This window comes from Artemia franciscana, chromosome 6 (assembly GCF_032884065.1).
Source record: "Artemia franciscana chromosome 6, ASM3288406v1, whole genome shotgun sequence".
NCBI classification, from domain to species: domain Eukaryota; kingdom Metazoa; phylum Arthropoda; class Branchiopoda; order Anostraca; family Artemiidae; genus Artemia; species Artemia franciscana.
In genome coordinates, this window is record NC_088868.1 from 26,117,535 (window position 1) to 26,139,021 (window position 21,487).

The 21,487-nt window shown below is 34.9% G+C and overlaps 1 protein-coding gene across 1 annotated transcript in view; it reads right to left on the reverse strand.

The window, feature by feature from the left end:
- LOC136028246 (cytoplasmic tRNA 2-thiolation protein 2-A-like) overlaps positions 1-21,487 on the reverse strand; it is a 42,024-nt gene that overhangs the window by 9,258 nt on the left and 11,279 nt on the right. The window contains exons 3-6 of the mRNA XM_065705973.1: positions 18,106-18,308; positions 13,153-13,393; positions 11,064-11,199; positions 2,798-2,926 (exon numbers count right to left, since the gene is read on the reverse strand). Coding sequence (XP_065562045.1) covers positions 2,798-2,926; positions 11,064-11,199; positions 13,153-13,393; positions 18,106-18,308 — 709 coding nt within the window. The remainder of the gene's footprint in view (positions 1-2,797; positions 2,927-11,063; positions 11,200-13,152; positions 13,394-18,105; positions 18,309-21,487) is intronic.

Genomic DNA, 21,487 nt, shown 5'->3' on the forward strand with positions numbered 1-21,487 from the left:
ACACGGACTCGATCTGGTTTCAATATGACAAATCAACGCTGAACCACCCTTTTCTCGTTACAGATATCAAATGCTCGTAGAATATCTTGGAGATTGTCGCTAACTTTGCGTCAATTAGGCGGTCAAGTTCGCACAGTAAGAGCCAACAAAACTTCCTTAGCCTCAAGAACTTCGTCCATCTAGAAATTACAAGTGCTCTTTGTAATCAAGTCTATCCCATAACCCGCTTTTCTCGCTAAAAAAAATAAAGTTCAATATAGGATTCAGTACAAGCTTCTCGTTTACAATTACGTTACAAAGCAATTCCTGAGAAAGCAAAGTCCTTGGGTGGCCCCAGTTTCATGTCGTCAGCCAGAAGGTAACCAGAGGTAAATATCTCTAATTCATTTGATGTATACAAAGCAAGAGCGTTATTTAATTTGTTCTTCGACCAAAGGCATATACTTGCAATACACTGGACTGAAAGAATAGCAAGTGTTCAGATTAGAGCCCGGACCAAGCAGCCTCAAATTCCTAATAAAATTCACATCAGATGTCCGAGTTACTAGGGACATATGACAAAAATCGAGGAGTACAGACTCCAATATGATATGTGGTGCTGTGCTGCAAACCACCTCCCTGCACAGAAGCAGTAGGCAACGTAAAATTCTCGGTTGGTCACTAGAAAAGGAGGATAGATAGTCAAGAAGGTCAATGGAGGAGTTGTGGTCGTTGGCTAAGAACCAAGGGAAATCGGTTCTCCTACCTCAAGGCGTAGGAGAGCCTAAGTCGAAGTAAGTCTCAAAAGTTCAGACAGCAAATTCTGAAAATCAAAGGGTACCCTAATCCCATAGTACATGGGAGACAACTCCCCGCTGGTACAAGAGACAAGAGAGCAGCTACAGTGCAACAACACAAAGCAAAAGAGCAGAACTCAAGTTCCGAAAACTAGAGATCTCCTGTTTTTTCAACATTGCTTATCTAGCACTTTTGGGTCACTAGATATTTCTTAGCTTTCCATCTAAAAGCACTGTCAAGTCGCAACGGACAGAGACACTAATTTTCGGTGTGGACCAAAAATCACATAGTATTTTCTTACAAATAAGAATTAATAGGATAAAATAATAATTCTCTAGCAGATATCGTACCTTAAATTCTACTCTGTAATATTCTTTTTTAAGCAACAACTGTTCTAAATTATTCGACCGAAAGCGTTTGCGGTTACTTTCCACCTAAGATAAGGAACCTATATTCTGGAGTCAAGTTAAAACTTTAGTTACAACTTTATTATGTACATAGTGAATCACATTTCCAATAAAATTTTGTAAAGATCGATCGACCAAAGATGAATAGATTCGAAAGGCTGTCCTAAGTATTTTTAGGAATAACAAAAATCATCACAGGCAAATCAGTGGCAATGAAATGTAGCGGCTACGCTTTTTAATCTTTCTTATCTATATTACTCTGTTGATCCTCCCTTTGAGAACAACTTAGCAAACGATTTTTGAGAATTACCTTAGAGGTAATTCTAAGGGATAGCAGAGCTAAGGGATAGCAGGGGACAAGGACAAGGTATAAGTCAATCGATACTATAATGAATGAAGACGAAGTTGCCAATTACGGAACAAAATATTATAATTCTCTGAATTTGCCAGGTAAGCCACCGAGCATTTTAACCTTAAAAACTAGCGTGAGTATCATCCTTCCCTTAAAAGCCAATCAAACGACTTTGTAACGGTATGAGACTCATGATGGAAAAGATGATGAACAATGGCACAAAAGAGTTGAATAAGGAATTAGAGAAGAAAGTTGTACTAATACCACGAAATCCAGCGATTCGAACACACATGCTACATTTAACGTTCATACAAAGTTCAGCATTTACAGTTCATACTAAGTTCAAACATTTACCGTTTCCAATGTGACACACTTTTGCAATGGCCATCAACATAACACAACTAAAACGAAACCTCAACTTCGACGGAACTTCAATTTTTCAAATTAAATTAAGTAGGTTTTATTTTACCAGTAAACTAAAAGTTATCATAACGACTTCATATATATATATATATATATATATATATATATATATATATATATATATATATATATATATATATATATATATATATATATATATATATATATATATATATATATATACATATATGTATAAAAATACATTCTTTCTTGTCTTCTAGTGGATTTTTAGCTAATATATTTAAACTGGGAACGTGAAAATTAATCCAGAATAACGTAAAACCTCAGAGAATTCAAAATAGGCTACAAAAAATCTTAATAACATAAACAAAAAACGGAAAACCAAAAAGGTAACGCAGTGATAACATGCCTGCTAGAGCCAAAGGACTGAGCTGCCGACTGTTCCGAACAGAAGGAAATATATACCAGGTATGTATTTGCAAGGGCTAATGGCCAAAACTATTGAAGGGACACAATATACATATATTTGATTACGAAAATTGGTCGATCAGCCTTCTGTCAACAAATTTGCTACTATAACGCAGCGTTTCAAGTTCTTTTATTTTTATTGCCTATTTTCATGGCTCCAAAACTAATGCACAAATAACGAAGTTATTAACTTGAATATTTCCGCTGCAAATTCAATCGAAAGACAAATACAAAGATAGTAACACATTTGACATGTGTATACATAGACAAGGACAACTAGGTGTATACTGAGATTCGAAAAACTTTTCTCCTTTCTAACCGTTTGAAGATCATTTATCGTTTCTACCAAGTGTTAACAACTATTTGGATCGACGCGCAAAAATCATTATAGAAAAACAAAAATGCGTACCTCAGGCTGCGCGAACGCTTCTAAAACTTCTATTTCCTTAACTTCAACATATTTTTCAACCTCGTCTTGTAAAATTTCTCTCATTGGTCTTATGATTGTGACGTCTGGATCATGGGTGTCGGAGAATCCCTATAAGTTAAAACCAAAACGTCATATTAGTTGGGGGTACAGTGCGGAGTAAAAAAAGAAAAAAAGAAAAAACGGCGACCCCGTTAAAATACAGGGAATTCAGAAAAACATATACTATCACATGGACTGAATAACAGGAAAGGTATAGGGCAAACCATTCTTAGTTGAGAATAGTCCGGATTTCATATAATCAGTGGCGTCAGTAGAGGGCAGGGGTAGGGGGCCTGAACACCCCCCCCTTGATTTTTATCCCCTAAATTTGGAAAGTATCCTTTTTGGGATATTTTCATTGAAAATTCCCTTTTTTGTACTTTCTTTGAAAAATTTTAAAAAGCAAAGAAAAAGCAAAAATATGACCCTAGATATTGAAAAACACATTTTGCCCACCTCCAATAAATTAGTGTGAATTGACGACAATGGATACGATGATCCGATGATGAAAAAAAAAATCCTGTAAAGAAAAGGTGTGAAGGTAATGAAAACGACAAGAAACGAGAGGAGTATAACAAAATGTGTTTCTTAGACGCAGAACAAAAAAAAATAACAATAAATAAAAAAAATGAGCAGTTGTAATTATTCCGCTTGTATAAAACAAGGCGTCTTTGGCAAGAATGAAAACAAAACTGAAAAACACGAAAGTTAAAAAAGATTAGAATGTAAAATAAAAATAAGCCAAATATGCAACTGTTACTCCCAAATCCATCCAGTTAATCACAACATGTACACTTCGAGCTACTTCCTACGCATTTAGAAAGTGACAAGTTATACTAGACAAAAAAAAACAAATAACAAATAATTATTAAATATATTGAAAAATAAAGCTCTTGTTGACATACAAGGCAATTCTTCATTTAGTAGTTAAATTTAATTGATTTACATGGAGATTTTGAATGACCGAGTCACATATTTTCATGTACTAAGGACAGTGATAATGAAATCTGATTGCAGGAATTGGTTAAATGGAAAGCTACTCAACCAAATGTATTTTAAAAAAGTACGAAAATTGGAAATTTTCTTCTTAATGAAAAAGATTTCCAATTACAGCTACGCAGTTCTTGAAAGCTAAGAATCGGTCAGGCTAATGCATCTTTCAGGAAACTGTCTCAAATTTGGCGCTGCCAGAAGTGCTCTCTTCGACTCAAGCTAAGGCTATTCAACGGCAACGTTCTCTCAACCCTTTGCTATGGTTCTGAAACTTGGGACATAGATCAAATACTTGAAAAGAAACTCCTCGAGTTCGAAAACATGTGTTTATGGCGCATTCTAAATATCCACTGGTCCCAAAAAGTAACCAAAAACAGTTGTTCGTTAGTATCCGCCGATGGCAGTTCAGAGTTGTTTGGATTTTGAGCAAGTCGCGGATATAGGCGAATGACTCAGTTTCTTCTGGTTGGGTAATTGATTTTAATTCTTCGAATTTTTGGTCTTTTATTGAATTTTATCTATATTTAATTTTTTGGCGGTTTTTAATTGGTTTTGTTGACTTTCCGAGTTCTTTTTTTTTGGTTTTTTATTCGGCATTTTCCTTGATTATATTATTTTACTCGTGCTGAAGAAGAGATGCGGTTGTTCTCTCGGAATATTCACTTTCTTTGTTTCTCCAGTATTTTCATTTGGCCTTTAAAAACTCCATTTTTGACCATTTTCTTTCTTAACAGAAAGTAACAAGCGCTACTATACGACAGAAAACATCTCAGCCACTGGTAACCAAAGTGATCAAATATAGGAAGTGAAGATACCTTGGTCATGTGATCCGCATGCCCGAAACTCGACTACCGAAGGCCATCCTTCAGTGGCAGTCACCGTGGTATGGCGGTGGCGGGTGCCAAATTTATAAAAAGAAGTGGTTGTAAAAAATCAGCAGAAAACATGAAGTACTAAAGAGCTTAAGAAAGTGTAGCTTCCCTTGAAGGGGTATTTATCTCTGGAATCAGCAGACTGGCAATATTTAAATTCTTACAAACGAAATGTGTTGTCAAATTTTGTAGTAAGTTGACCAATTAAGTCAAAAAATGAATTTAATAAAACCAATTGAAAATGCAAAAGCGTACATTATCAGTTATAGAGAAGTTTGAAAATAGTGGGTTCTATATAAAAAGCTTTGAAATTAACCACCTAACTAAGAGCTGACGGAATGGTTGTGGAGATACGGAATTTTGTAATAAACACATCATTGTTTTTAAACAGGACGTGCGGCAGGGTATAAAGTATATACCCAGTTTGGTTTTTTTTTCTGTTTTTTTTTTTTTTTTTTTTTTTCAACAACACGGTCGTAATCTCTGAACTATTTTTGTTACCTCTGGATTCTGGATCGTTTTGGAATTGCAAGTGCTAAATGATTTAATTATTATATGTATATGCTATTTTATGATTAACTCTATAACGAGAGTCAAATCCTGTAACGTTACCTGCCGTGGGACGTGTCGTCCCAGTAGCATATATATAACGGTACAAGCCGTACCTTGTACCGTTGTGTTTTAAGTTAATAGAAGTTATCATATTATACCAAACCACTATACGTAACGTTAAAACAACTTCTCGTCAATTCCCAGAAGGTACGCTTCAGGTAATTAGTCAGGCGGACCCCAAGGAAACACCACGAGAATTAATCACCTTAGGACCGTACCCATAACCCTTTCAAGGGCAAGGTTAAAAACAATTGTACTACCACAAAAACCACCTTTCTACATCTAGTGGCTTTCGGAAAAACTGGGTTGAAAATCATAAATTTAGTTGTAGATTAAAAAGAAAACGCCTTCACCAGAAAGCACTATGACTTCCCTAACAACGGTACTGGAAATTACAAAATTATACCAGAATACATAGGAGTTTCTGATGTCGACAAATTCACTGAAAACTTAAGAATTTTCAATGATTTAACAAAAACATTTGATGATAAAATCAAAAAACAATGCGGAGCAGCTAGATTGAGGGGAAGCACGCTACAATATTTTGGATCATTTATAAAAAAAAGAGGCAAAAATAATTGACACTCTAATTGAATCTTTTAAAACAAGGTTTATAGAAACAAGTGTTTCCGAGAGGCTAAGAACTGAGGTAGTTACGTTTAACACCTCAACCAGGATTCGGGAATGTGTGGACAAATTTGTGGGTCTGTATGTCGGTCTGATAAAATCTGTCTGATAAAAGCGGAAGCGACGAAACAATAGAAAAAATACAATTACATACATTTACACAAGGGTTACCAATAAAACTTCTAAGGCTAGTATTATCGCCAGGAAACCGGAAAATCTAGAGCAGGCTATTACCTTTGTTGAAACGGAGGTAAAGCTTGATGAAGTGCTGAAAAAATTTGACCAGGTGTCCATAAATATGACAGAGAATCAAGATACTGTTTACTGAAGCGTCTAAAAATGGCGAAACCCATTGGTAAGCCAGTGAGGCGCGAGGAAGGCCAGAATCCATCACCATGGACTGACCCCTCCTCATTTGACGACCAATCCCATGGCGTTAGGTCCTTAGTGTCTTGGAACACCAAGGATTACGGACACCCACCTCTCCCTTCTGAAGACAATAGTAGAGCAAATAGCGAAAGGTTAAGAATACACAGAAACAGCTATAGACCCCGCGCTGAACGGCAGATCACCAAGCAATATAGAAAAAGATTCAATTGCTATTTTTGTGGCAAACCGAATCAGTATGCAACAGATTGTTGGCATAGAACACAAAAGGAAGGGCTAACACACAACAGGATACACCAGTTCCAACCACAAGGTGGCAAGAATTCAATAAGGCAGGGAACAAATAATACATGGCAAACAACAAATAATATTGCTCAATTTATACCTAGAAATTAGACGGTAAACAAGACCGTTGGTCAAAACAGTAAGACGGAAGAAAACTGGGGAAACCCCCAAAACATTTGGACAAATAACAAGGGTCATTTAAACGAGGAAACCACCCTGTAAGGATCACCAGAGCTGTACATTTTCACAGCCCCTATATCAATCAATCAATCAATTAATTTATTCAAAAGAAATACTGAAAAAATTACAGAACTGTAGACCTCACAAAGGCTCTTTGGCCTGTGATAAAATAGTTTAGAATGTTGCGATATGGAGATAAATAATGATACTGCTTTTACGTTGTTTTAAGATCGAGTTTTTTCAAAATTCACTGTGTTTACTTGATACAGGCGCGTCAAAATCCTTAATTAGAGAGGAAGTTTTCAGGAGGTTTCCTTCTAGTGCATAAAATCGTTTTAGCAGATGCCAGAACACCATAATCTCTGTAACAGGTCCCAACTGACAATTTTGGAAGAATGACCATTAAAATTTAGCACAGGGAGTAATGAAATAATGGTAACATCGATAACATGTAGACAGCTATCATTCCCTTTTATTCTAGGAGGGGACGCAATAAAATAACAAGGGATCGTGTGGAAGCCACGAACTAATAATATTAGCATAACAAAGCCAAACGAATTTGATAGATAAGTTTACGTAACAATGGATAATAATAGTGACATACCAGCATACAATTTAAAATTAAACGATAACGTAATAATTGAAGGAGGAACCCGACGTCTCAAGTTTTGGCAACATCTGATAGAAAGAAGGGTAATAACAAAACAATCGACGCCGTAATAGGAGGATACACTCTAGAGGATTATCCCTCAATTTTCGTGGAAAATAAAATCATAAAAATCGAGAAAGGTATCGCATATTTGAAATTATCAAATTTAAGCAGTAATGAGGTAAAGTTAAATAAAGCAAAATTAGGAACGGCAGAAAAGATTTCAAATACAAATATAAAATCACTAAGAAGTCAAGAACTAAGCATAAATTTTACAAGTCAAGAGCATGTTCCACCAAAACCACAACCACAAGAAAATTACGGGATGATAAAAACTAATTTTTTAAAACAGTTTAATTTAGAACATTTACCGGAAAATACTAAAACCCGGGAGAAAAATATTTTATGGGACTATAAGTGGACTTTTGCAAGACAAAAAGCTGATTACGGCTTAACATACCTAATCACTCACAAAATACCAACGCAAGGACCGTCAATTAAAAAATCCCCATATAAGATCCCATACCATTTAAGATCATGGCTTGATAATCAAATCAAAGAAATGAAAGAACAGGGGTCCATTAAAGAGGGGGTTATCGAGTGGTGTTTTCCACTAGTAATAGTCAGAAAGAAAGATAATATATGGAGATGCTGCGTAGACTTTAGGGCGCTAAATGCAGATAAAAAGATGTAATGAAATTACCAAGAATAGATATGATATTAGATTCGCCTACAAGATCCAAATACTAAACTAGTTTTGAGCTGATAGCAGGATATTGGTAAATAGCCTTAGACCCAGAAACAAAACTCAAGGCAACAGTAATCTTAGACAGTGGAAGAACGGTCACATTATAACGCATGCTTTTCGGCTTATCATTTAGCCCCAACTGTTTTAGCCGACTAATGAATTTAGTATTAAGGAAAAACACAAGATTCGATGCAAAAAGGAAAAAAGATAGCTTACTTAGTTGATGTATTATTATTCACAGAAAATCTAGAAGACCATTTAAATAGGCTTAGAACTAAACTAGGAAAAATCGAAAAAGCAAGGTTAAAACTAAAACCAGAAAAACTAAAAGTTGTGGTACGAAAATTGATCTTTCTCGGATCGGACATTTGACAAACCAAGGTACTATTTCGCCAAATCCAGAAAAAATCACGGTGATAGAGCAGTTTAAACCACAAAAAGATCGGAAAAGCTGCAGATCAGTATTTGTATTATTAAGGTATTTCGGGTGATACATCAAAAATTATGCGTCAATAGCTCAGCCTTTGACAAATCTTAAAAAAAAAATCAGGCAAATTTGACTGCCCAACGAAAGCTAGAGACCCTGGATTGGACTCAAAAATGAATTATTTCAAAATTCGCGAGCCAAAGAAGGCTCGCGTTTTAAAATTACCAGTCCTCTCACAAGAATTCTGTTTACAAAATGACACATCAGCCTACGCAGTTGGGGGTGTATTACTAAAAATAAATTCCTACTTAGATCTTTATGCTATGGAACAAGTTATACAAAATTTGGAAAGTACAAAGGCAACTCAGAAAGAAAAACACGACAAGAAAAGTAGGAATAGAACACAACACGCAATCAGGAGATCTTGTATACGTATAAAAAACAATCTGGAGGCAATGAAGAAGTTAAAACCGAGATGGGACCTTATAGAATAATAAAGCAACTACCTAATAACTTAATGTATGTTTTAAAGCACACAGAAAAACAAACTCAAAAAATAGTACATTCTTGAATTCAAGAAAGAATTTTTATCAAAACCATAAATGTGAGCCTATTTCTTCAGAGGAAGAAGAAAGAGAAGCAATTGCACCCATATACATAAAAAAAACAATGTTAATTTTATAACCTTTTGAACGACCAAAATAGTTGGGAATAATGGAAATAATATTAGGTCCGCTCTTGACTAAAATCTTCCCACTCACAACAAGAGAAAATAAATAAGGTCAACTGCCCCTTTGACAGTAGTGATGAGACTGAGTTAGAAGAAAAACTCCCAAGACAAACAAGATTCCCAAAAAAGCCACAAAAATTGACAAAGATATTCAACAAAAATTAACAAAGAGACTTATCCAAAATGTGGAAACGAAAAACTTACTTATTGTGACGAACATAGTAATGTACAGGAGGATAAACCAAAAGAAGCAAAAAAATCTGACGAAGCAGAAGATTTTTCTAAATTTCATATGTTAGAGTCACTAGCGGTGTTAACACAAAAATAATTAGCCGAACAAACGCAAAAACAAAGAAACAACTGACAACTGGTAAAACAGACAGCTCTTCTACAGGAATAGACGGATCTCATAACTCAAAGACAACGAATTTGAGGAACAAGCTGTGGAGAAAGGTTAAAAATCCGAAAACTCAGCCATCAGTGCCAAGTTGGGCTACTCAAGTCCCTAAGTTACTAATGAAAAAAACAAAAGGTCAAGAAGAACAAAGATTACAAAGCTCTGTTGAAGCTACGAAACCAAGGTCAAACTCAGAACCAACTTCTTCAGACCACATTCAGAACAACAAAACGACTTATCAACATTACAGGGAAGAAACTGATTTTTTTTTTTTTTTTTTTTTTTTTTTTTTTTTTTTTTTTTTTTTTTTTTTTTTTTTTTTTTTTTTTTTTTTAGGAATCCCTAACCCAGAAGAGCCAAATGAGCTGAGGTAAGAAGAGCATGCAATTCTCCAAGCTGTTTAATAATTGATTAAACTGATGCAGCCAAAAGGAAAAGCGAATTATTTTTTTGAAAAAAATCAAAAATATTCAGTTGTAACTTGGGAAACGTTTCTACACAAACATCTTAATTGCAATTTTTTAAACTAACGTGTTAATAAAGTCAACGTTTGCTTCATAACGTATAAATATTTCCTACGTAAAAATCATAGGGCGTAAGGTTAATTGCACTTAAACAGCTTACAAGTAAATTTTCTCCAAAACCAAGTGGAAGTTCGTCTCAGAAACCAACACACAGTGACATAACGGTTTCGCGGCAGTGGTTAGTAATTAGGGTCGTAACTTTTGGCAGGTTACGGTAAACTTAATAAATTATGTATATTTAGAACCAGCGTTACAAGACAATTTTTTTGATAAACATATGGACATCAAAATCACATCTCCCCTACCAAACCCTTCCTAGTTCCAAGTAAAACTTTACGAAGAAACAAGGGAGCAGGATAGATAGGTATAACTGAGACACAATTTTTCGAAACTATGCTGTCCCAAGATTTAAGCAAGTGTTCAAATTTTAGACTGTACTATCCCAAAATTTGAGCTGGTGTCCAATTATAAACCGTGCTGTCCCAAGACTTGATGTGATAACCAAATTTTAAACTCTGCTGTCCCAAGATTTGAGCTGGGGTCAAAATTCTAAATAGGTCATAATGCATGAGATGGATTAAAATTAGCTACAAGAATAAGAAACTCGCGTGACACTTTATAAATTCAATAAGAAAGTCACACGACACAAAATTTTGACCCTTTTCAAAGAATTGCAAATGAATGTATAAAAATACAAGAAATGTTTTTTTTTTTTTTTTCAAAGACGCAAGAACATGTAACGTATTATAAAAAAAGAAGAAAAAAAACAACATACTATTTCGAATGGAAGTTGGCTTCCACGGCCCTGGGCAACAAATGTCAAGAGGTCGGCTGCTATTCTTGAACTGTTTGAACCAACAAATATTTTCCGATGATCCATCAATTTAGCTACACGGATCAAAAGTTCTGTCCTAGAGAAGAAACAAACAATAAGTAAAAGAAAGAGGTAAATACACGTCCACTAAGGGCTGCAAACGGTATTATTTGGCGTACATACACGCGACTATATTACGATGTTTTTGCTATAAAAGAAGTTCCATAAGCCGAATCTACCAATTCTCTTTTTCTCGTTCATGAATATGGCTGATCAAAGCCACTGATTGACCCTTGACTTTGTAGCTTCATAAATATTGTACATAAAAGTCTACGAGCTCCCTAAAAAGTACCCTAAAATATCTACTAAAAAGAAGATATAAACGATCAAAACCTTCAAATTTTGATTAGAAGCAAATTAGTTTAAGCTCATACTCCTGCTATTATTTACCTATGAAAAACACCTCAAGAAAAATATGTATATAATTCAATTCACTAATATATAACTACATCAAGAGTAGAAAAAGCAACAAATACTTATTAAGTAAGGGCGTGGGAATGGCATCAGGCCCTTCCATCAAACTCCTCAAAAGTTCTCTGAATGATCAAAATTAAAAGGAGGTACATCATATATACTTACAAAGTCAATGGAAGAGGAAGGGGAGGGACTAATACGCCAGTTAAACAAATCTATAAAAATTCAGATTTTAACAAGTCATAACAGTTCATCTAACAGTTCCTTGTTTTAAAACAGGCTCTTTGCCAAATCTGAAGCCTTTGTTCAGAGGAATACAGTCAATAATTTTGCAAAAGTTACACTGAAAACAGTTCTATTTTAGCCTCACATTTGCTATTACAAACTTCGTAAATCTTTAGATATTAGGCTTGATGGAACTCACAAATTATTCCTGAAATACATATTTTGATTTGAAACAGTCCTCTGATCATCTCTACTCAATCCTACTATGGTTACTGGTTCCTGATCACCCCTCAAGATACTACTTGTTTGACGATTATAAATTTAGGGACAGAAGTCCTCCAGTTGTTTAGAACAAGATTTTCGTAAGATCCATTTCCAACAAGTAAAGGAGCAAAAAGACCCAATGAAGTGTCAAAAATTCGACAAATATCTATCCAAAAACACCTCTCTTTGTATTGTAGCATGTCCCCTTCTGGAGAGCCAAATATTTTAGTTTTTTACGCTGCTCCTCACGCTGGAAATCCAACAACTCTGCAAAGCCTATTATTAAGGACGTTTCATACCAAAAATTACATATTACGAGTCTTACCGTCGGCCTGACAGTCTCAAAGACAAAGGACCCATTAGTAAGTTTTTTTTCAACACAACAGGGAGCTTTCGAAACAATTCTGGTATAAAATGATAGGGGTTTTTAGATATGTCAACAGTTGGAAATGCTAGTTTAAAACAAAGGAAACCTTTACTTTCTTACTAATTTTTAAGCAAAACACTGTCTAATCAATGTAGGTACAAAATAAATAATGTGCATTCTGTGTCCCTAAAGATTTCAACCAAGACAGTTAGCCCACCAAGAAACTTCAATAGCTGTCAAATTATTCAATAAGGCTACTTTTGAGTTGATTTTTAATGTTTTCCAAGCAGAAATGCGAGAAAATTTTTAAGGACTGCCCTTTCCTGAACTCTAGAAAAATCCTGCATCGTTCAATACAAAAATAAAACTAAATTTATGCTTCCTAATGATGCAAGTTTCAATAAACCAGAATATTTCTATCTCTGATACAAAACTTGAGAAGTTAAATGGTTTTCTAAGAATTCCAAGAAATTAGGTGTCGGCTTTTAGTTTTCTGTTGTTTGTTCAGATCTCTTATCTAAGCTAGACAAGTTATAACAGACATGCCCAATTAATTCCGAACAATTTAGCCACGAAAATTAAGAAAAAGCTTATAATAGACGAGATATGATGATTCTTTTAGGTACCAAATGACCTTAAGGAAAACTGACGATTGCCCTTTTACCCTAACTATCTAATTGGCTCTCTGTGGTCTTAAAGGAAGATTAATAAAGCACTAACCTGGTCCTCTTCAAGAGATCTTCCTTAGCTGTCAGTGAATTCACCTTTTTGAATAATTCCTTTAACTGAGCCTGTCTACCGGAAGGCTGAAAATCCTCAACTTTCGTGTAAAACTGTGGAGATTCGTTAAAATATTCATCTAAATGACACCACGCAAAGGGTAAATCATAATTCTGACAAAATCTAGCAGCAGTGCTAACACAATCTTCTTCGCTTCCATAGCATGAAGAAACTGACTTTTCTGAAAAAGGAGCTTAGTTAAACCCCCAATTAAAAAAAAAAACTATGTTCCCTCATAGGCAGTTGTAGTCTAATAGTCTTTGGACTAAAATTTTAAGTATGGGCATGCCTAGGGAAGTATGATCCTCCATAGGCTAAAACTTTGATATAATTTCATAGCGAATTGGAAGAATGCCATTAAAATAAACCCTCTATTAGGCAAATACTCGCCCACAGATCAGAGAATAATTTGAAGAAGATATGATATTACTCGATTCAATTTTTTCGAGAAGTTTCAAAGACTAAAGAATTATTTAGGGAAATGTATGACAGTTTTTACTTCAAGACCCCCTTAACAAGAATTATTCGGAAAAGAAACAACTGACACAGATTTGCGCTGCTGTGTTGGCATTTTTTTTAAACATCTTTTTTTTCTTTATTGTTTTTCTTACTACGATTTTAAACTTTTAAAATTTCTTAGCATCTGCATTTAACCTTAGTTGTATGATTTTGATTTAATTTTGTTAAAACTAAATTGTATAATTATTTTGCATGATTTTAAGCATTTCCTATCCGACACAAAGTGAATTTGAATTTTAGGCATGTCTGCTTTCTTTGAAATTGCATGACTAATTTTTGTTAAGCAATTTGTTGATGCTTTCGGGCTAACAATCCCCAAGATGGAAAAGTCATTCAGAACACATAAAGCCATTAATTAATCATATACCTTTACGCCTAAATTTCCAACACATGAAACCCAGAGTTAAATTATTGGAATTCTGAAGGACTCATCCAAATCCTCATTTTTATTACTATGCTCCACCCGTTATTCCATTTTCCTTGCATTGGACAAAGAGATAATCGAAAAATTTAAATGAAGCTAACACATCTGAAACTTTTTAAAAAGATGATAAGCAATTCATAGCACGTAGGCAGGGCCATATTCGGATTTTATTTTTTTGGGGGGAGGAGGTAACAAATACAACACGATATAGCCAAAGACTTATAATACAAAGAAGGATAGGAACACACACAGATCAACTAGCTTCAAAATGTTAACAGAAAAGGCCAAGCATTGATACACACGATAGGTTCGAAAATTCGACCAAACAGTTTTGTCAAGTGCAATAGGCCTACAGCGAGCATCTTTAAAATAATTTCTAAATGGCAATTTCTTCTCTTTACGATTGATGAAGAAAGAGACTGTGCAGCTAAATTAGTAACCAACAAACACAAAAAAAACCTTCTGAAGGCCTATAGCGGTGAAGTAGCAGACGCAAACAGATCCGTGTTTGATGCTAGAAATACCTGCTGTTTCGTCGGCAAGCACTAAAATACAAGGGTTTGCGATTCACTTTTCTTGAAAATGGATTGCTGATAAAAGTTCTCCATTCGCAACAAACAAACCATTCTGAAACGTTGGATAAACTTATGTGACCACAAAAAGATATTTATTTAGGATATCGTCACAGACACTCACAGAAGAGTTAAAAGCAACCATTACTATGAGGTGGACTTCGTTTCGTGATCCAAATACAACTAGAATCTCCCTTCCTCTGAGGAATAAACTGTTCCCCTCTGCAAAATAACACGTATTCCTCTCCGGGTTCTGACGGGTTTACTGGCAAGGTCGCCTATGCTACAGTGGTTACCATTGCATGGAAACAGAAACACAGAATTAAAAAAAAAGGAACTGAAATGAGTTAGCCAACTGAGTCGGAATGTCAAATCTTTTTTTTCCAGATGCTGGAAAAGTGCTGGAGACATTCATAGTCCCACAGCTGTGCAGCAGGCTCCATCAAGTGTTAACGATTTATCTAAAAAGCAACCAATACCGTTTAGAACTGACGAAGAAACTGCGTAGGTGTGTTCTGTAAATAGACTATGTGTACCGTTCCAAATAGATGCACAAGCTTCAGAGGTTTTAGCAAACATTTCAATATCCTGTTAGCCCAAAGTGGATGATAAACAGCCCACAGATGACTCCATAATGTTGACAATAGAAATACTTAGACCTACTTCACTCGGACATGAAAAAAACATACCATTACAATTTCCTTTCATTGTGTAAATCACCATTTTTCATAACCAAGTCTTAAGCTTAACTAAATCAACAAACAATCTTATAGCACCTTTGTTCTTGGCAATTTTCTGGAAAGGTAGTCTCGAATAGATCAGATAACACAACAACTATATACTGCAGTAGCTTAGCGAATCTCACAATTCTTTTTTGCAACCTAGCAGCTTCAATCTATTTTTTTTCTAGGGGAGTACTAATATAAACAACAATCCACTTTATCTAATTATTATGATATTATCTAACTAGTTTACCTAATCATTATAATTATATAACAGAGGAATAATTCCTCTCGACAATCTAATTCTTGTACTGTAAGTTTCTACCATTCCAAAAACGGAATTTTCATGTTTTTTTATGAACGGCTAAACCTAAAACTGGGTCATAATCGTGATGTTAATTTGGGGTGTGGATGGGCTAACAAAAGAACATCCTATCCTTATGCAAAATCTATTTTTTACATGGATTTTTAGAAGATTTTTTTACGAGTTGCAGGAATGTTTCAGGGGGTAGGGAATCAAACCTGATATTCCCTTTCAGGACCCTCCCTGCATGTGTTTCAATTCCCTACCTTGCTGTAGGGAAGAGGGAGCTCATCAATATCTATTGGGATTGTATTAACCTCGGATTTGAAACCTGAACTGAACTGAGTTCCTTTTTATTTCAAATTGAAAAAAAAATATTCTAGAGAGGTTGGAAATCAAAACTAAACCAATGCTAATTGCTGAAAATTTCAACTAAATTCAGCACCGACAATTTAATATTACAAGCCAAAGAGGCTGTTTTTCTGCACGGAGGATTTCATACTCAAACCGAAAAGTTTGCACAACCGCATTATGCAGATACGCACATTTACTATTTCTATTTATAGTACATATTTGTTCTTACATGTTTATACGTATTTTATTTTTCTTTTAGAGAGATTAAAATGACAAACACTTTTCCCATTTTAAAGCAATTATAAAGGCTAACGTTTATCGTTATAATACCGTTAAATGGCGTCCCAAAATAAATCTGCAAGTTCCAAAAAAAAAAAACATTGAAAATTAGACAAAAGGCCCAATATACGAAATTTATTAAAAAATCTTCTTTGAATTTTTAATGAATAGAAAAGAGCTTTAAAAGTAAAACCATTACGAAGACCTATTCAAAATAGGGTAAATCGCGCCATCTAATTGAGTTAGTCACTAAGTAGATTACTTTAATTGTTAGAAAAGCTTGGTGGCGATTCAGTAGTTACCTTATCAAACAAATAACCTATTCTACATCTTATATTAAATGACTTTTCAAACAAAAAGACAATAATACTGCCCGCCTAGTTTTACTAAACTGTGCAAAAACCAACACGATTATTTTTTTTCTTTTTAAGATTTATATACCAATTGTTTTGGGACCCGATAGACTGACCGTATTTGACCGAAAATGTGGATCTTTCTACAGCTATAGTGAGAAAAAGACTGGAAAGTCTAGGACACGTTTTGTAGATGAAGCATGCATATTGCAAAATATTTTCCTTTTCGGTCATCCATCTAGAGCGAAACACAAAGGATGTCGTCCTTAAATGGAGTGGGAATAGATCGTGAAAAAAAAACGAAAGAAAATCTAATTTTTTTTTTTGGGGGGGGGGGCAAAGACGGAAGCTGTGAATAGACCAGGATAGAGGAGGAGCGTGAATATCTATGCTGGCCTCAGGAGGCTTGAACTATCCTCTTGCTCATAATCCCCAATTTTTTTACATTAATACTTAAAATAATTTTATTACTACTTGGAAGTTGCTACCAATTTCAGCTACTAAGTGAAGTTTTGGAAGTATTTTTTTTTAACTAACTGTCTCGTTCACGATCTTCGAGTTCAATGATCCTCAAACTTTTTAGTGCATAGTTTAGTAACCTTTTTTACGACTGTAACAAATTCAATGAAGAGCCGCAAAAAGGGAGTAAAATATTATCCATAAAAACGTATGTGAAAGCGTTTTCAGTTAAAACATTAATCCATAAAAACATATGTAAAAACGTTTACAGTTATGGTTTAACTTTCAGTTAAAAATATATAATCAAAGTTTAAACATCTGATAAAACAGATAATTTATCAAAAATAATTTTTTCCAGCCTAATTGGACTGAGACCTTAAGGAAAATAATTATGAAGATTATTGACATTTGCGTTCAACAAACTCACAATTCTTTGTAAAACAGGCGTCTAAGTCCACACAAATCCACGTATTTCAATTTAACACCAAACAATTAGTAAGGATAACGATTAATTATAAATAGAATATATTACTGCACACACAGGACTACTACACCTGACACTTCAAATCGATTTCTCAAACTTCATCCTCAATCTATATTCTCTCATTTTTTGCCCGTGATGTGATGCAGGGGGTGTGGTCGTATTTTCAAATTTCATTGAAAATACAAAAGCGAAAATATAAATTTCTTTGAAAATGCAAAATGTGCACATGAATTGTAAGGAGTGCCACTGATATCCAATTATTCAGGTTGACGCGTTAGTCAAGAGGAGTTTTAGCGTGTTGTTCTTTTATTGCAGATTATTTTGATTCTGGAACGAGTTTCTGGCGAGTCGCACTGCAGCTTATGAGCCACATATTACCGACCGATACTCTAGCCTACATATCTTTATAGAACAAAAAGTAACCTAGAATGAGAAAAACAGTTGGCTGGAATACAAGTCTTCTTTGAGATCCGGCTCTCTCAATACTTTCTCTCACAAGATGCACCATTGCTGAAGAAGAAATTCCACCAGAAAAAGCAATCAAAACTTTATCTCCATGACGGACTGCTCGCATTTTACCAATAGTTGAACAGAACTTGTGATTTACATATACAACAAAACAATCCCTGAAAAAAGAAAGATGAAATAACTGAGCAAAGAAAACAAACGAAATTCAATCAGTTAAATTTCAAAATATTGGAGAGAAATGTCCACTTCACAATGCTATTCATAAACTAACATTATCTTACTCGTACTTTGTTTAGTAATTATTTTTTTTGTAAGTCAGTAATAAACCATTTGATTCAAGAAGTTATAAACATTTTTCTTTGTACCTTCTATCTCCTTGAAGTAACTCTATTTTTCTTGGGCCTATATTTCAGTTTGAAACAACAAAAATAATCTGTGATCTCAATCCAGCTAATTCAGCGGGAACAGATGGGTCTAATTCTATAACTGTTAAAGAAGTTTTGTCTGAAGCAATTTTACCTTTTGAGCATACAATGAATTTTTCATTTTCAACTGTTTTTTTTTTCTATGCTTTTAAAGAAGCGAGGATAATTCTACTTCACGAAGGTGACTCTCCTGGAAGTCCATCTAATTACCACCCTTTTTCAATTTTGTTAGCCTTTTCTGAAACATTTGAAAAAGCAATATATAAAGGTCTTTTGGTTTTCTTAAACTGCTTAATTACTTTACTAATTCCCAATTTGGTTTCAGGTCTGGACATAATACTGAACACTGAACAATTTTTTTTTTATTGCAAGATGTATACATAGAAATGGCATCACATTAAGAAATGTGAACTGGCTCTTCAAAGAAAATTAAAAGATAACATTAACCAAATAGACTACACAACACTGGATATAAAAACTATTATGTGTCTCGTCCGTCTTTGCAATAGTTCCTCCTTGTAAACCAAATTTTCACCCAAATCATGGGTCTACCGATGGGTACAAGCCTTTCACCATTTTTGCCACTTTTTATGTGGGATTTCTTGAAACCTCTGCTTTGAAAAATTTTGCTCTGAAACACCAGTTCTGGGATCGGTTTAGGACTATTTTATTTCTGTGTCGGATCATGGAGAGGAGTCACTTAACTCCTTCTTGACTCATCTAAACACTTTAGACTTTAACCTTCAGTTCAATTTAAAACTACAATATAACCACGAACTTCCGTTTCTAGATGCCTTAATCTTCAATAAGTCTCTCAGCCTTGAACTTTCTATTTATAGAAAGCCTACGCATAAAGATAGATATTTGCATTTTTTCCTCCAACCAATCGTCCTGCATAAAAAGCGGAGTAGTTATTTCTTTGGTTGACCCAGTAATAAGAATACACTCGAAGCCTCACATAGTCTCAGAATTGAACTATATTAAGGACATTTTATTCTGCAATGGGTACCCCATAAAAATACTTGAAACTATTATAGACAAAAGACGAAAAAAGGCAGAAAAGAATATATCAACTCTACAAACTCCAACAGACATCGGTCCATTGCTGGATGATGAGAAACTTTTCAATATTCTGCCCTACATTCCCAAATATAGAGAAAAACTAAAAAGAATCTTTAAAAAAAAGTAAACTTAACGTCACCTTTGAAAATTGAAGTACGATACAGAGCGGCAAAGATAAAACTAGCACCATTCTTGGTAATGGTGTTTGTACAGTTTCTTGTTCTTGTGGCTGTTTTTATGTAGGAAGAATCCAACAGCAATTAGAGAAGAGCTTATTGGAAAATAGGTCCTCAATCGATAAGGCCATGGAGGTACGCCATGGTCTGAGATTTTTTTTTTTTTTATTCCGCCTTGACACAACATGTGTAAGACAATCCAAACAATTTCATTTTATTTGAAAATACCTCCATTATTGCCCCCGTTAAACGTCTCGTGCAAGTTTTTAGGGAGGCAGTTGAGAGGCAAGGTAATAGAGACACTGGAGAAACTTTTCAAAGTCCCATTTATGATGAAATTATTGATTCTGGTCGTTTTTACATACATCCACAAAATTATGTTGTGGCAATCAATAGAATATCTGATAATAATCTACCGGGAAAGCTGTGTTTTTTATTCAATTACCCTTTCACTTTTACTCAGAAATGGTCATCCTATTTTAGGTTTGCGTTTTGTTTTAGGGTTTACTCTTTTTTGACCGAAATGATTGCATAATTTTTCATTTTTTTCACTCGGTGTTTATTGCCCTTGTTTTCTTCCTTTCTTGGCGATTTTATGTTTTATAAAATGGCAACCAGCTCCCTCCCCTCCCCCCAATGTCACTAGATCTGGTAGGGATTTAAAATGAGAGTTCTAAAGAACAAGATCCTTCTAAATATCAAATTTCATTAAGATCTGATCACCTGTTGGTAAGTTACAAATAACTGATTTTTTCTAATTTTTCCGAATTGCTTCCCCCCCCCCCCCAACTCCACCAAAGAGAGCGGATAAGGTCCGGTTATATCAGTCACTTATCTTGGGCTTGTGCTTATTCTTCCCAGCAAGTTTCATCATGATCTCTCCGCTTTAAGCGTTTCCCAAGATTTCCGCCCTCCCCCCCAATGGTACTGGATCCGGTCGGGATTTAAAATAAGAGATCTGAGTTACGAGTTCCTTCTAAATATGAAATTTCATAAAAATCCGATAATTTCTTCATAAGTTAAAAATACCTAATTTTTTTAATGTTTTAGAATTAACCCTTCCCCCTCCAACTCCCTCAAAGAAATCGGATCTGTTCCGGTTATTTCAACCACGTATCTAGGACTTGTGCCTATTTTTCCCACCAAGTTCCATCCCGATCCCTCCACTCTAAGCGTTTTCCAAAATTTTAGGTCCCCCCCCCAACTCCCCTTAATTTCACCAGATCAAGTCGGTTTTAAAATAAGAGCTCTGAGACACGATTTCCTTCTAAACACCAATTTTATCAAGATCTGATTACTCCTTCTTAAGGAGTAAATACCTCGTTTTTTCAAATTTTCCAGAATTAACCCCCCCCCCCAAACTCCCCCAAAGAGAGCGAATCCGTTCCGGTTATGCCAATCACGTATCTAGGACTTAAGATTATTTTTCCCACCAAGTTTCATCCCGATCTCTCGACTCTAAGCGTTTTCCAAGATTTTAGGCTCCCCCAACTCCCCCTAACGTCACCGGATAGGGTCACAATTTAAAAAAAGAGCTCTGAGACACAATATCCTTCAAAAAATCAAATTTCAATTAGATCCGATCACTCCTTCATAAGTTAAAAATACCTCATTTTTAAGAACTAACCCTCCCCCCAACTCCCCCAAAGAGAGGGGATCCGTTCCGGTTAGGTC